General features: G+C 39.2%; 1 protein-coding gene across 3 annotated transcripts; it reads right to left on the bottom strand.

Moving 5' to 3' along the window:
* Positions 1–207: 207 nt before the first annotated feature.
* Positions 208–14,819, bottom strand: smpd4 (sphingomyelin phosphodiesterase 4). 3 transcript variants are annotated; one of them, XM_030135315.1, is made up of 20 exons: positions 14,743–14,819; positions 14,282–14,371; positions 13,329–13,415; positions 12,177–12,313; positions 12,016–12,091; positions 11,318–11,429; positions 11,033–11,085; positions 10,590–10,741; positions 10,291–10,423; positions 10,123–10,194; positions 7,512–7,649; positions 4,582–4,736; positions 4,091–4,181; positions 3,838–3,938; positions 3,484–3,647; positions 3,153–3,358; positions 2,778–3,008; positions 2,015–2,146; positions 1,778–1,906; positions 208–1,055 (listed from the first exon to the last, which is right to left on the bottom strand). In XM_030135315.1, the coding sequence occupies exons 2-20, from the start codon at positions 14,318–14,320 to the stop codon at positions 735–737; spliced, it is 2,529 nt and encodes an 842-aa protein (XP_029991175.1). In that variant the 5' UTR covers positions 14,321–14,371; positions 14,743–14,819; the 3' UTR covers positions 208–734. The 3 variants fall into 3 exon arrangements, with proteins under 3 accessions (XP_029991175.1, XP_029991177.1, XP_029991178.1); XM_030135317.1 differs by having other exon boundaries at positions 7,560–7,649; XM_030135318.1 differs by lacking the exon at positions 7,512–7,649.
* Positions 14,820–16,435: the final 1,616 nt, after the last annotated feature.

Below are 16,435 nucleotides of genomic sequence, written 5' to 3'. Positions count from 1 at the left end.
TGATCTTACATTGCATGGCAAGGCCACATGTTATTATTCAGTACATCAAGCTATGGTTAACCTCATGTTACAGGAAAGTTACAAGGTCAGCGGCATAATCACCACCTGGTGTAGTTAATGACAACTTTCAGAATCCAGTTTGTTTGAGATGCTTCTCATCTCAAAGTTTGTCATGTGTACAGGACACTCAAATGAATTCACAAGAACTACTAACAAGTGCAAACAGTTTATTGAGCCTTTTGGACAAAAACGTCTTCCGCTTCCACTGAAATGAACAGTTTATTCAATCAGTGCAATCTGAATTTCTGGGCATACATCCGATTCAAAGGATTCAGATGATGGTGAAAAAGTAAATCACATCCAAAACAATCAAGGCGTCATATCAAAAGAAGAGCTGCCAGTCTGTTGTTGCTCTGCTACCAACAGGGTTCCTACACATCTCCTGACTGAAGAGGTCAAAGTTCCGAAATATACAAATTGAACTGTAGGCCATGTAGTTTTAGATTTCACAATTGCTCCTAATATTCATAACAAATACTAAAAAAGGCTCAAATTTCTCTGTAAAGTGTAGAAAATTAAAATATGGTATAATTAAAGATATTGTATGTCAAGATAAATTAAAATTACACTCTTTACATATTCCAAGGGACTACTAAACTGCTACTTTGGTTGGTTAAAGATGTTAAAAGCTAGATTTGATAACATTAATCCCATGTAGGAACCCTGTGATTTAGCTAGTGAGTTTTTAGTTTGTCTCCAAACAGTGTCATCAATAGTCCATACAGGAATCCTCCACAGAGGATGAGCAGAGTACTGGACATGGGACCAAATGACAGGAGGGCTCCAAACGTGTAGAAGAGCAGCAGCATCAGTAGAGTCCTGTAGCTGGCCAAAGGTCTCAGGCTGAGCCGTGGCAGTCGGTTCCTTTCCAACATCCGCTGTGTCACTGGACTCTGTTTTAGTTGGGTGGAAGAATTAGGATCCGACAGGTAGTGACGCCCCAGACGACCGAGGAAGTCTGGCCGTGAGCAGAGCGCATTCATGTGGGCTCCAAACTGTGGAATGGGGACAGAAAAAAGTTTAATTACTGTAAGAGTCAGTTATTTTTATTTTTCATTTATTAATAGATGCTTTAGCAGATGCTTTATCTTTAAGAGGCAGAAGGCCCAATCAAAATAATTTATAGACAAACATTTGAGATTCACGTTTTTCATTCACAAAAAAGTTCAGCGACACAAAGAAATGACTAAATTGACATCCTCATCCATTCCAAGTCTGTAAATACGCAGGACCCTAAAACAAACACTTTGGCTTTAAGCCGCCATATGACAAGTTGCAGATTAGTCAGGAAGTGGATAAAAATTTTGTGTAACATCATGAATGCTGCAGGTAGGCCTGACCATTAAATTTATATTTATGTTGAGACCAAATACTTAGCTGATTTTACAAATTAACGTGAGAAAACACTCAAAGCACCAAATATGGCAAAGATGTCATCCTGCATTGTGAAAGGACACCTGTTTTTGACTGACACTTTACTTAAATTTATTTAATTTTGATTGTGTTCTTTGGTATATTAGCCGGTCTGCAATGGGATGAGGTGAGAAGGCTACAGATTTTTTAATTATTATTTATTAATAATGTATATTACTTATCTATTTATCTATTATTGTAATTATACTTTGTCCAATGACTCAGTCTCTTGAGCTCAATAACAGTATGAACCCACACTAACTCTCCATCATTTATGTTATTATACCACATTGATACCACTTACTATGTTGTTAACCAAAGAAGATATCCTGTAGAAAAGCCTGACCAGCAGGGCGTTCTCATAGCTCCTGATGGGTTGGAGCTCTGGGTCTCCTTGGTACTGAATGTCAAACCTGCGCAGTCCATTTATAATCTGCTCAGAAAACCACAAAGACACATATTCATAGTGTCAGGATATTAGTTCTTCCATTTCCCCCACAGTTTAATATAAATCCCCCTCCTCATAATTTCAAGTACTAACCTGCATCCGGCCCAGATCAGTGAGGATGAGTCCATTCTCTCCCTGAATGCAGTCGGGCAGCTGCTTGCAGTTGCCGTTGTCTTGAGAAGAACCCAGGTTTGAGATGAGCTGTGTTAGCTGCCCTTGGTTCAGCTACAAAACAAAAACGCAGCCAAATGAACACATACAGCTATGAGGCCATTACATGACCAGACTAAAAGGGCACTGAACAGAGCACATGTCTGCACAGCTCCTGCAATGTTTGTTGGTTTGTTCAAACATCCCATTACAATGTTTGGAGAAGTAACAAATGAAAAAGTACGCAGAGCTTACCATTACCCCTGCCTGGTCGCACAACCCCCCCACTGATACCCTGCCTACACACAGATTAATGTTGAGTATTAACTTTCAAAAAGTGGGAGAAAGGCGCATGTAAAGAATATGTTTGAAATGAGAAAAGAATTGGGACAATAATGTCTGAGAAATTGATTGGACAAAAATCTCTGACAGAAGGATGGAATCCCTGCTATATCTATATAGACACACCTTGGGGGGGGGGGGGGGGGGGGGGTAATAAATGTGTCTAGGTTCTGCCCTTTTTATGGACATGCTCAAGATTGAATTGGTTTATGAAAATCTGTGTTTTTAATTTAATCCTGCTGATATACAAACCAACTAATGCAGGTTAGTGAGGATACAAATTTTACTAATATAATTCACTTTAAAACTGATTATCTATGGAAGAGAATATAACTAACTCACCAAAATCAACAAACCCACTAACCTTGAATATCTGACATAAGTTCTCCAAAGCTCTCTCCAGGAACTCGTGTGTCTTCTTCAGACACTCGCCACTCTCCTCTGGCTCAGCTCCACTGAAGGTGTTATTGAGATCAGGGGAGGCCAGCCCAAACCAGGACAAGAATGAGTTATTGGCTGTCACCTCAGTGGAGTGATCTGAGATCCTCTTGGCAGTCTGTCTGGCTTGTGCGATGATCTGGATTAATTTCATCACCTGCAATGTCGCATAAAATCATAGCTTTAAAAGTAAAATTATGGATATTTTTAATAGATGATTTTTTTGCTGCTGCACTAATTGTGTGAGAAGAAAAAAGCTTTCACAGTGTTGAGGCACATAACTGTGTAAATCTCAACTTACTGTTCCTCTGAGCTCTGTGCCAAACATCTGTTTGTATTGGCAGTCCTGACCCTCCAAAGAGTAGACGTGGCTCTTCACCCTGAACACCATGTCAGTCACTACCCGTTGTCGTGATGACAGGTAGCTGCCTCCTTGGCTGGGCGTCAAATAGCCACGAGGCTGACGGTGGTGGAGGACGTGCTCTGGCTCCAGAAACAGCTGCTCACCTGAGGAGGGATGATTGGTTTGTCTTTAGTGTCCGTTATTGCTGGAATGTCAGTGGCTCCCAGTAATTACAAAAATAACCTCAACAAAGATAATAAAATGCTGTCTTCAGCACATTCACACTCACCTTTCTGGATCATCTCTGCAAGGTTTGGCTGAGAAAACACTTTGGCCACTCTGAAGACCATCAGTGCATTTTTGGCATTGACTAGATCTGTCCTAACAGCTCGGTTCAAAAACACTTGGAAGAGTTTGGTGTACATGAGCAGGTTCTCCTGAACAAACATCTCCCTACAAAAGAAAAAGTAACTGTCAATAACAAATCTACTCAGTGGAGCAACACATATACATTGATATCACCTGCATCTGCCCTAGTCTTGACATTTCAGGGTAACCACCAAACATTAGCTCAGGTGGATTCAAACACAAAGTTCACTAAATCTTGTATTAATCACGAAAAGTTGAAGTGATAAAGCCTCACCATTTGTCAGGAACCGTTCTGTTCTGGTCTGTCTGAGGCTGATTATTCTTCTCTCCTGTGTATCTCCAGGGCTGGACGTAGCTCAGCCAGGTCTCCAAAACCTAAACACAAAAATAACAAATGTTCTTACAAAACACTATCAAACCAGCAGGTGAAATAACACTTCTGTCCTCGTTCTTTGTTACTGTAACTGAGGATTACTGACAGAAGCCAACACAGTTAAACTGCCAAATAAATGTATTCTGTCACTTACTGCTCTGAAGGAGGCATCCAGTGGCCAATGACCAAAGCAATGCTGGAGAAACAGGTATAGCTTCTGTTGCACAAAGCGCTGCACTACCACTCTGTCAGCAGACACAAATGAGACATTTGGGTTTATTAAGCATGAGAGTAATGAACAGATTTTATCTTCTCACTCCTTCTTTGATGCAGATTTGGTCAGACAACCCTTCTGAATATCTAGGTGTGTGATAGTTATAATGGTGGAATAAACCTGGGAAAAATATCTGTCCTGCAGTCTGTTTTGCTGCTGTGATATTTATTAGTTTACAATATAATAATTCAGTCTGTTACAGAGATGCAGATAACTAAGGAAGGTCCATCAGACTAAACATTTTAATTTAATTACTTAATTGTCAAATATTATACCAGTAAATAACACAGGCAGGAATAAAAAAAAAAAAGGATTTATTTAGAACTAAAAGTATAAAACAAACTGACAGGAGTGTGAGTGATAAGGCTGACCTTTTGAACTCTTCCAGTGGGCTGGTGTGAGTGTGCGAGTGGGCTGAGGGTGAAGAGGACAGCTGCTCAGGCTTCAGGCTGTTGGAGAAGGCGTGCAGATGTTTCACCAGGAGACGCACAACCAGCACATGCTCTTCTGTTGGACTGAAGGGTTCCTGAAAAGAAAACCAGTCACACAGAGCTCCACAATGCTGCCCCCGCATTCATCTCAACCAGCTCCAAGACTCATAAGCAGCCAAATCATAATGCATCCCAGTCCAAAGGCAGCCAAATAATCACCAACAGTTTGGGCGTGTTCTATTCTATGGAGTATCAAGGTCCCACTTTTAGGAATCAATGGTCTCTGTAAAAACACAGAGTCCATTACAATATGCATTGTGCAAGATGTATGAATAGGTGGGACATTGGTGCTCCATTACCAGCCTAAAGCAAAGCTACAGTCAAGTCAATGCATTTTTGTCTTCTGTATAATGCCAGCTGCATTACATACAATATGTAATACTCCCTATTTGAAATTATTAGGCTGAAAGTACAAATAAGCATCTGATTCTTATTTTTGATTTATATTTAAGACTGGCATGTAGAAAGAGAGATGAGCTCAAAGTGCAGCGGTATCTTTTGCTTTGCAGAGCACAGCGGTCATTAGAAAGAAACTCCAATCAAACACATACACATGTAAAGCAACAAAGAACATTGAACACAGTGTAAACAGCATGCCTTTACAATACAAACACCAAAAGAGAACCACACCCAAAGCAGTAAAACTCTGCTCAAAGATTCAACATTTCAAAGCTTCATTCCAGGGTTCAGTGTTCTGTCAAGGATATTTCTCCGTAAAAACTTAGTAATTAACTCAGATTGAAACATTTTAAATAAGAGACTAATGGACTATTCCATTATTTCACTTCATTCTTTGGTTGAGTTTCAGGTAAGAACCAAATGGTAATACTGATGGATCCCATAACTGGTATACAGTACAGGCCAAAAGTTTGGACACACCTTCTCATTCTTCGCATTTTCTTTATTTTCATGACTATTTTCATTGTAGATTCTCACTGAAGGCATCAAAACTATGAATGAACACATGTGGAATTATGTACTTAACAAAAAAGTGTGAAATAACTGAAAACATATCTTATATTCTAGTTTCTTCAAAGTAGCCACCCTTAGCTCTGATGACTGCCTTGCACACCCTTGGCATTCTCTTGATGAGCATCAAGAGGTAGTCACCTGAAATGGTTTTCACTTCATAGCTGTGCCTTGTCAGGGTTACTTAGTGGAATTTCTTGCCTTATTGATGGGGTTGGGACCATCAGTTGTGTTGTGCAGAAGTCAGGTTGATGCACAGCTGACAGCCCTATTGGACAACTGTTAGAATGCACATTATGGCGAGAACCAATCAGCTAAGTAAAGACAAACGAGTGGCCATCATTACTTTAAGAAATGAAGGTCAGTCAGTCTAGAAAATTTCAAAAACTTTGAATGTGTCCCCAAGTGCAGTCGCAAAAACCATCAAGCGCTACAACGAAACTGGCTCACATGAGGACCGCCCCAGGAAAGGAAGACCAAGAGTCACCTCTGATGCTGAAGATAAGTTCATCTGAGTCACCAGCCTCAGAAATCGCAAATTAACAGCAGCTCAGATTAGAGACCAGATGAATACCACACAGAGCTCTAGCAGCAGACACATCTCTACAACAACTGTTAAGAGGAGACTGCGTGAATCAGGCCTTCATGGTCAAATAGCTGCTAGGAAACCACTGCTAAGGAGAGGCAACAAACAGAAGAGATTTATTTGGGCCAAGAAACCCAAGGAATGGACATTAGACCAGTGGAAATCTGTGCTTTGGTCTGATGAGTCCAAATTTGAGATCTTTGGATCCAACCGCCGTGTCTTTGTGCGACGCAGAAAAGGTGAACGGATGGATGCTACATGCCTGGTTCCCACCGTGAACCATGGAGGGGGAGGTGTGATGGTGTGGGGGTGCTTTGCTGGTGACGCTGTTGGGGATTTATTCAAGATTGAAGGCAACCTGAATCAGCATGGCTACCACAGCATCCTGAAGTGACATGCCATTCCATCCGGTTTGCGTTTAGTTGGACCATCATTTATGTTTCAACAGGACAATGACCCCAAACACACCTCCAGGCTGTGTGAGGGATATTTGACCAAGAAGGAGAGTGATGGAGTGCTGCGCCAGATGACCTGGCCTCCACAGTCACAGGACCTGAACCCAATCGAGATGGTTTGGGGTGAGCTGGACCGCAGAGTGAAGGCAAAAGGGCCAACAAGTGCTAAGCATCTCTGGGAACTTCTTCAAGACTGTTAGGAAACCATTTCAGGTGACTACCTCTTGATGCTCATCAAGAGAATGGCAAGAGTGTGCAAAACAGTCATCAGAGCTAAGGGTGGCTACTTTGAAGAAACTAGAATATAAGAGATGTTTTCAGTTATTTCACACTTTTTTGTTAAGTACATAATTCCACATGTGTTCATTCATAGTTTTGATGCCTTCAGTGAGAATCTACAATGTAAATAGTCATGAAAATAAAGAAAATGCAAAGAATGAGAAGGTGTGTCCAAACTTTTGGCCTGTACTGTATATTGCATTAAACAGGACATAATGGAACTGAATTTAATTCTAAGCAATTCAAAAGTCAGCACTGTTTACTGGTTACTATATTTAAGAAGAAGTCAAAAATTAAAAATTAATTATTTTAGCTACACTACATTGTACAACACAATTCACCAACCACATTTACATTTTTTTAAACCAGCCAGCATATCTTTAAAACAGCTAAAACCATCCCAAGCACAACACAGCATGCAGTGTGTGACCAGCCATTGAAACCATCTGCCAGGCTGGTGACTTGTTTGTCTGTGTAAGAGAAGTATCCTTGACTGTGACCTTATCTGACTTGAGGTTTACCTCCAGGAGGCCCCAGAGGGGCGGGGGTGAATGAAAAGGTAAAAGTACTTGGTAGGTGTGGAGGGTCCCAGAGCCTGGTGGGGCGTGGGGTTGGCACGGCATGCTGGACATACTGAGGCGGTACTGCAGCAGCGCCAGCTGTTCACCCGTAACCACCAGGGGGGAGAGGAGGATGAGGAAGAGGAAGACAACAACAAAGGTGGAGGAGGAATAACAATGAGAGAGGGAGGGGAAGTGAGGAAGAGGAGAGGAAAAGAAAAGGGTAGGCAGGAGGAAGGTAAACATGAGAACAGGAGTAAAGGAGGCACCGAAACGGAGAGTGCAACCAGACAGAAACAATTGGCCAAAACATTCAGGAGGAAAAGAGCAGAAAACAGGAGAGGAGACAAACAAAAATAAAATATTGACTGTGGGAACACAATGCTTTCATTGTTGGAGAAAGAACAGAGCCTTCACAAAGTTATAGGGATGGGAATCATTTCAGAGTGGTTCAAACCTGTATCTTCTTTATAAGAAATCAGAACTAGAGGAATAAGAACTGGGCATGTATTTCAGAATGTTTAACCACTGTAAATTGGTGCTTCGTTAGCCTCATAACATAATTTTCTAAGCTATATTTTTTGGCCAAATTGTGATACCTTCATAAAAGGAAGCAACAGTGTTTGGAGAGTAACATTATGCAAATATCACAATATGGCCAAAAATATGACTTAGGCAATTATGCTCTGAGGCTGATGGTTTATTAGTGACAACTACAAGAATATGATTACTGAAAATATAGTTACCCAATTATATAATTTTGCCCTCTGAAGCAACAATAAAAGCAAAGCTTTTGGAGGATGGTAAGGAACTACAATGGAGTTTTAAAAGCTACACTCTTATGTCCAGATTGACATGAATATTTAAGAACAAAAATACAGCAGCACTAACTAATACAATTCCCATCTCTAATGTCATTACAACAGCATTATTAACAAAGTGAACTCAAAGCTGACCGATTTTGGTGTGCAAAATAAAACAGAGACTTAAAATCTGATTACTTAATGAAATTAAACATTTTCACACAACTGAGACTTGGTGCCTCCCAGCAGCAAATCTGTTTTGATAAACTGTTGGTCTGAGGCCTCAGTTTGGGACAGCCAAAGTAAAAAAACATGGCCAAAGTCTTTCAGTCCAAGTTCACTTTTCACACGATGGACACTGAACACAAGACGACCAGAGTTAATATGTTGAACAGGGTTCAGTATTCATTATAGTTGAACAAATGGACAAACACTTCATAAAAACTGAAAAAGGCTTAAGATGTTGGTCAGTATATTGTAAGTCGATAACAATGTTTCCTGTATACATTTATGAAGCAGTACTCATCTTAAATGCTTCAGATTATTTATATTGATACTTCAGTACCACATTAAAATAAAAATTCAATATTTCAATATTTGGCAGTACTGCTACATAAATACTACAATACATCACAGTATTGCACTAACCATGCAATTATAACAAGAGGGTTAGTGAGTATCTAATTACAGGTCCCTCTCCTACAGATGAATGAGGCAACAAAAAACAACATTAAGTCAGACTGTCACAGCTACTGGAAAACATGACCAATGAACATACTAACATATTTATTTATCATGAAAGCATGGCCTTATAACCCCTGCTGGACCTTTGTCAAGTCATAACATTTTGTCTAACTAATAAAGATTCCCAAAGGTCCTGTATTGGAAATTCATACAGTCCCAATGGTTGAGTCCCCAGTGACTAAATAGTCTGACTATATGTTGGCATTTTACATGCAACCATAACCCCAACATAGCCACAAACACTTGGCAACAGGAACATGCAGCATGCAAGGGACATGAAAGGGAGCAAAGGCACTACTATCAAGAACACATGCCATCTCTTAAAGCACTAGCTACTATGTTCAGCAGAATGATAGCCAATTGGTCAAAAAGGAATTTCTACATAAATATATATACATAACAGAAAACATTAGCCCTTTAAGTGGGAAAAATAGATTCTCTACTGTGTATTCACACTGTAAGCAACTTGAAACCTTTATTGACTTTGTAGACATGTTTAATTGTTTTGCGAAGACAAAAGGTTGTATCTTAAATTAAGATGAGCTTATCGTCAATGCAACAGCAGCTCTGACACCACTTTAGTGGCTGCTTGTAGAATGAACACACAGTTCTGGGTGAAGATGCCCTTAAGTGATCATTTCCAATTGCTAGACTTTCTTAAAAACAGGGCACATCTCTTATGTTTGTGTAACTGAGTTTAAGGACACCTTCACCCTAAGCTGCTCAGGGAAGGAGTTTCTGTCTTTATAATAAATTCACCAGCCACAACGACAGGTACAGCAAGGATTTAAGTCCTTTTACAAATAAAACATTTTAGAGTAGGACTTCCAGACAATGGCTGGTCGGTGTCCACCACTGTTTTCCCCCCTGGGCTGGAACAGAGATGGTGTAGGTGTGAGGGATCGTTGTGGTCAGCCAGTCAACAGCCAGTCGTGTGATGTGATGTGATGCTGCAGTGCAGGAGGGAGGAGGGGGGCATGGGGAGGAATGGTAATGACAGGTGTGGGGACATATTTGGATCTTACCTTCACCTGAGGAGACTGCAACTTCTGGTACATTTCCAAGGAGTAGTGATGGAGCCATACCTCCACAAACATCTAAAGACAATGAATCGCACTTTGCAGCATTCATTTTAAATAATTCACCCACTACAATCAACATAGAAAAACTTAGCAGCTTCATTTGTATCTGACCTGTAACAGCGTTTCAGACCTCCAGATTTCCTGCGCTGCAGGGTCTGCATTAACTGAGGGCTGATGAAATATGTGATGTTTGAGGAGGCTGGGACTGTGAACTCCATAACTAGCAAAGGAAACACCAGAAGATCTGTTGAATTTAAGGCAGGAGGAGAGTGGAGAATTTATTATGCCCGTATTTTCCTTTTAAAATGCATTAAATAAAATTACTAAATTATCATGTGATCATGCTAAAGCTGCAGGCGGATTAGTCCAACTTAAGATTTATCTATAATGGCCCTCTTTGCTTTAAATACCTTGGTGATGGGGCAGTGACAGAGCCTCTGGAGTCAGAGAAAGGGGAGGGGGGCACACTCCCTTCACTGGGCAGGAAGAATTTGAGGTAAGTATCCACTAACACAAAGTAGGCACTGTCTGTGTTGCTCCCATGTTGGCCTGGAGGGAAGTTCTGAAGATAAAAGAGTACAGATCAGTTTACCTCATCTGAATGTAAATGTATGTCACATATCTGTGCTCATTCTTTACACACCAGCTAGCCTGAGAGACATTTCAGTGCTATTAATTGGACCATTTCATAAAACTTCCACTTTACACTATTTATGTCTATGTCAAGATTAATTGGAAAAAGCCCTTTTCTGATTTAAGAAGAAATAGCAGAAAAAAAATAATAAATTACTTGACAGCAGCAGTGATGCTTTAGTTATAATTTTTTTTGGATACACTTCATGAAGAGACTCACCTTTGGTGTGATGAGACAGTGGGCAAAGTTGAACATGTAGAACTCAAATGGATCTGCAGAAAGTTAAGGATTATAGTTCGACACTAGTCCAACCTGTAGAAGCCCTAATGTTGTCCCCCCTGCTGTCTGACATCACATGTACTGTCTGTTTGATAACTGACAATAAACAGTTATTATCATAAATAATTAGCTTGCATATTGTTATATTTAATAAGACAATGACTACTAAAAACCTGACTAATAATATACAAAAATACATAAGTTAGTGTTATGGAAAAAGGATACTCAGAGCCAGGTTGAGGTTCAGTAGCCCAGCCAGGGGGAACTGCACCTTGTTTTGAAACAGGGGACAGTCGGGAACTGGCACTCCTTCTTGAATACAGACCTTCACAGGACCCTTTGGATGCACAAACATGAGACTCTAAGCTCCAGTGTTCAACCACTAAGATAATAATTAGGAAAATGGTAGATTTTTGGTAAAACTGGATAGTGGCTGCACAATGCATGTGGACTTGATATCATTTTACGTTAATTTACTTCTTCTCTGTCTCGTGTCATTAAGACATGCGATGCTATTTTAAGAATTAAGAAATCCTAATTTCTTTTATTTTTCAGGTGCATCAATGCAACTACAAGTCGACCAATTAATCAGTAATGAATGTTGATATGATGTTTAACAAACTTGGCTGACTTTAGCTGAAGGCTGTGTAACATGCACCAATCATGCTGTTGGAGGACTACGTACTCACGAATAACTGTGGACTTACAGTCATTGCTACTACAGATTCTTTACACAGGAATCAACAATCTTTATCAAAATAACTGTCATTTGAATCAAAGCTCACCTAAGAGCTTTATGAATTAATTATGAGCATAATAACATTACTGATTACAGTTCAGCCTTATTAATCCACTGCACTGTATTACTGAGTATCACCCAGTCACATTAGTAATGTAATATCTGATGTTATAAACGTTGTTACCGGAAGATAGTTGACTGGTATTTCATATTTGTACTCTTCTGCTTGAAGTTTATACACCAGCTTCATCATTGGCCCACTAAAATAAGTGAAAAAAAGAGCAGTTAACTACATTGTACTTGATGTATTCTGCTGTGATTGAATAGAGGACACACTTTTACTACCTTGGGTTTAGAAATTCCATTACAGTGTTGTAGTCCTGGCTGCGTGAATGGAGGAGTCGCAGGTTCCAGCCTGTAATGACACCATCCAGACTGCCAAACACATTCTCCACCAGCCATGGGAAAATCAAATGCAGCTCCTGAAGGAACACACACAAACATTACAACCCCATAATGGAAAACGATGATCTATTACTGCAGCAGTCAACCTAATCAACTCCTCAGACCAGCTGTGGTAAGGAAGTAGCAAGTGGAACAGATACTCACACTGGAACGACATGTATGGATGACAAGTGTTGAGGGAAATAAAAGGACCTTCTTCCACAAGCAAAGAGACTCCATATATTTAAATGACGGACTGTGTCATTCAAAACAACTTGCCCAAAATTGCTGCAGGGCAGCCAGGAACCAGGAAATAATGACAATACTAAACTCTAAGCGCAATAGTGAGACCAGTTTGTGTAGAAATAAGTTTGGGTTTTTGTCCCTTTGACAGTTGAAACACTCACTGAGTTTCCTATTCATTGATACTGAGTAAATAGGGAATATGAGGCTCATGCCACTGAAGGGACTGAAGATACAGGCTACAATGCAACCCAGAGGCAGACTAATCCTACGACTACACACTCATCATTTGTGTCACTTGCCAAAGAACCAACAGCTGCTTTCAAACAATACCTTAACTGACCCCGCACTGAAAGCAAAAGTGTTAAAGCCGGTTATCATCTCAAGTTTTACTCCACTACCAAAGCTCAACCTTTTATCATGAATGTGTTTCTGTAGGTACAAGGTACATTGCAGGAACCAACCTTTGAAGACAAATCCTCAAAGTGAAAGTCAAAGAACGCATGACCAGCAGCTGTTGCCTCATGCTAAAAGTACTTAACGTAAAAGCCTTGGTCAGCCCTGCCAAGTTAATAGACAAAACCTTATGTCATGAACAAATCCAATAGCATTCCTTTCCATTTCAGGCCAATGTTTGTCAAACACTCTGCAGAGACTGATGAGGACACCACTTGTGTTTAGAAACAGCTGCCATACTATCGCCCAATTAAAATAAAACCCAGTGGTTATGGTGTATTCCAGGATGACAACAGTTTGACTTACACAGGCATGAAAGTGAAGGATTTTTAGGCACAGAAAAACTAATGATACCTTGGCAGGATAGTCATCTATGACCTTCACCAGATCTTGGCATCGATGGAGAAGAGGTTTAGTGGTAGAATCTGCTTTAAGGTTTGCCTGAAACAATACCACATCACACAAATGGATGACATCATGGTTATTTCCAAGACTTTAACAAGTACAATTCAACAAAGATAAACAAACTCAAGCTATTGCCCTAATGAAATCTACAGTTCTTATTCAGATCACTGATATTTAACATTTTGCAATTAGCCTGTAGCTTTATAACACATTTCTACTTTGTATTATTTCTATATAATTGCTGATTCCTACAATTTTCCCTTGTCTACCTTTATGGAAGGGAATATTGTAGAGCTGCAATCGATTAATCGACTAAGTGCTTGAAGTCAATGCAAAAAGTCCCGATTTGATTAACTGACTCGAATTGATTGAAGGGAGATATTCTACTGCAGTTTTCCTGAATTGAAGCTTCTTTGTGCGTCACAAAAAGCATCCGTGTGAAACACAACAGTGGAACCAATGTTTAACAGCAGAGAAATGAAGGAAACAAAACTTTGATTCAGGAGAATTGTGGTTGAATGATTTTTTTAGGATCACTTTGAGTCGAATAATTGGTTGCAGCTCTAGAATATTGTTTATAGCTTCTTATTAATTGACACTGTCGTATATACAGTGTAATACCTTTGACAAATTTACAACAAATATAGGTAAATATCTCTTCCAAACCAATACATGTTCCCAATAATACTTAACTCTTATCTACACACCAGGAAATGCAATCACTGTCTGGTTATTTATTTAGTGAATATATATCGAGACATTACATTATATTTTCAGACAGTAGCCATTGTGATTCTGACTTTTTAAAACAAAGAATAGGATTAGCATGACCATGATGTGAAGCAATACAGTATTCAGCTTTTAAATCTTAATAAAACCATACCTATGGACAAGAGACTCACCAGTAAGAAACTGGGCTGTTGGAGTGTTTGAGCAGCCATGGAGGACCCTTCTCTTTCTGTCCTCTTGTGCTCAGTCCACTCGGATCCTACCTGGAGGTGGCAAGAGCGCAAAAGTTTTTAATTTCTTGAAGTTAGCTAGCTACTTTAGCCTAACGGATGTAACCTAACGCTGCTTGAATAGCCCGCTCAGCAGAAAAGAAACAAGCTGATCACTTAAAAAATCGAAAGCTGGGGAAACAGGATGATAACTGTGTATACTGATAATCCAACTACAATGTCTCCCATTGACTGGAAACTCAGCAGGCGACAGGTCAGTCAGTGAACCATGCTAAGAAGCACAGACAGGCTAGCTAGCAGGAGCTAACTAACTTAGCACAGAGACTAACTGACAGTAACAAGAGTGAAAGTGGCGCTGGCTAACATAAATTATATATATGGTGGAAACGTGAACACCTTCTTACCTTTGGCAGATGTAAGTATATCAAAATTTCGACGGGTCTCCCATCAACCGCGTTTTCATTTGTGTGGTGCAGAGCAAATACTTTTCTTCTTTGGTTTAGAAGCGGGCGGTAACTCGTGTTTACGTCTCACTACCGCCACCTACAGGACACACCGTATATGTAACCCTTTCATGCATGAATTATGAGAACCTTAGTCGAGAATTTTTTCCTGAGTGTTTTTATTCCTCTTAAGGCATGAAAAAAAACAAAGCAATTGAAAATTTTGGTAACACTTTACTTGAAGCTCTAGTTTATAATGCATTAAGCGCACATTCAGAAGATATTATACTGCATTTACAATGCATTATAAAAGTCATTACAACAGTTTATGATCATGTACAACAACTTATACCAAGGTTAATAAAGTATTATAAGTGTAGGAATAATGTTTTATAAATTCAGCTTCCACAATGTTTTATACATCCACACCAAAGCAGTGTGAAGGAATTTATTTTTTTAGGTGAAGAACTTTTGTTAGGTTTTGTCACTGGTCCCTATACCCATCTATTTTAGGGAAGTCATATTTATTAAAAAAAAAAAAAAAAAGTATGTGTTTGGATTAAAGATTTAGAGCTGCCATATTATTTTTTATTTATGTATAAAGCAACATGTAACACTTCTATTTACTGTCTCTGTTCTTTTAATGTTTTGTTTTTGCAAAATAAAGAGTTGTTAAGAACACTTTGATGTATAGTTTCTGATTTACACTTTACTCAGAGCCAGCAGATACTGCCCATACATCATCATACTTGTGTTATAATATCATACAAATGATAATGTTTTACGGAACCCAGGACTTGAGATTCTTCCTACAAACACTTGTCACTTTGGTATGGATGTATAAAACATTATGAAAGCTGAATTTATAATACATTAGGCCTACACTTATAATACTTTATTAACCTTGGTGTAAGTTGTTTTACATGATCATAAACTGTTGTAATGACTTTTATAATGCATTATAAATGCATTATAATATCTTATGAATATGCGCTTAATGCATTATAAACTAGACCTTCAAGTAAAGTGTTACCAAAATTTTTTATGACCCTATTTTTCATGGAGTTGCAAAAATGTCCACACCATGCATTTAATTTTTGAAGCAAATAAACATGTATTTAAAACCCATCATCAGAAAGTGATATACTGTGTGAAAACATTTTTCATGCAGCTAATCTGATGTTTTCTCCCATTTTATCATACTCTAATACTGGTTATTATTCAATTCATGGAGATAATATGCAAAAAACAAACCTTTATGATTAAGACAACTGTTAATTAGTCTAATAACAAGTAGCAATTGATTTACACTCAGTCATGTTGCTGCAGATCAGGTTTATCAAGAACAGCAAAGTTACAGTAATAGTCTGAATGTCAGTGTATGGGATGATGCATAAGCGTCCACTGTGTTGGCTGATATGAAACTAAAACAACAAAACCCATGAATATACAAGAGAACAGCTGTAGAATAGCTGTCCACTGTAGTGACCAGTATGCATGAAAGGGTTAAAACCGGGACAACAAACCCACTGCATTCTCTGTATTATGCCTGCTGATTTAAAAAAAATAAATAAAAGTAGTCTTCATACCCCCACCTCACATGGTTCAGTCTTTTTCTGTGTTTATGCTTCTGGATGAAACACAAAGCGTGTTC

This window comes from Sphaeramia orbicularis, chromosome 5, assembly GCF_902148855.1.
Source record: "Sphaeramia orbicularis chromosome 5, fSphaOr1.1, whole genome shotgun sequence".
Taxonomy (NCBI): Eukaryota; Metazoa; Chordata; class Actinopteri; order Kurtiformes; family Apogonidae; genus Sphaeramia; species Sphaeramia orbicularis.
This window is presented reverse-complemented; position numbering and strand designations above follow the sequence as displayed.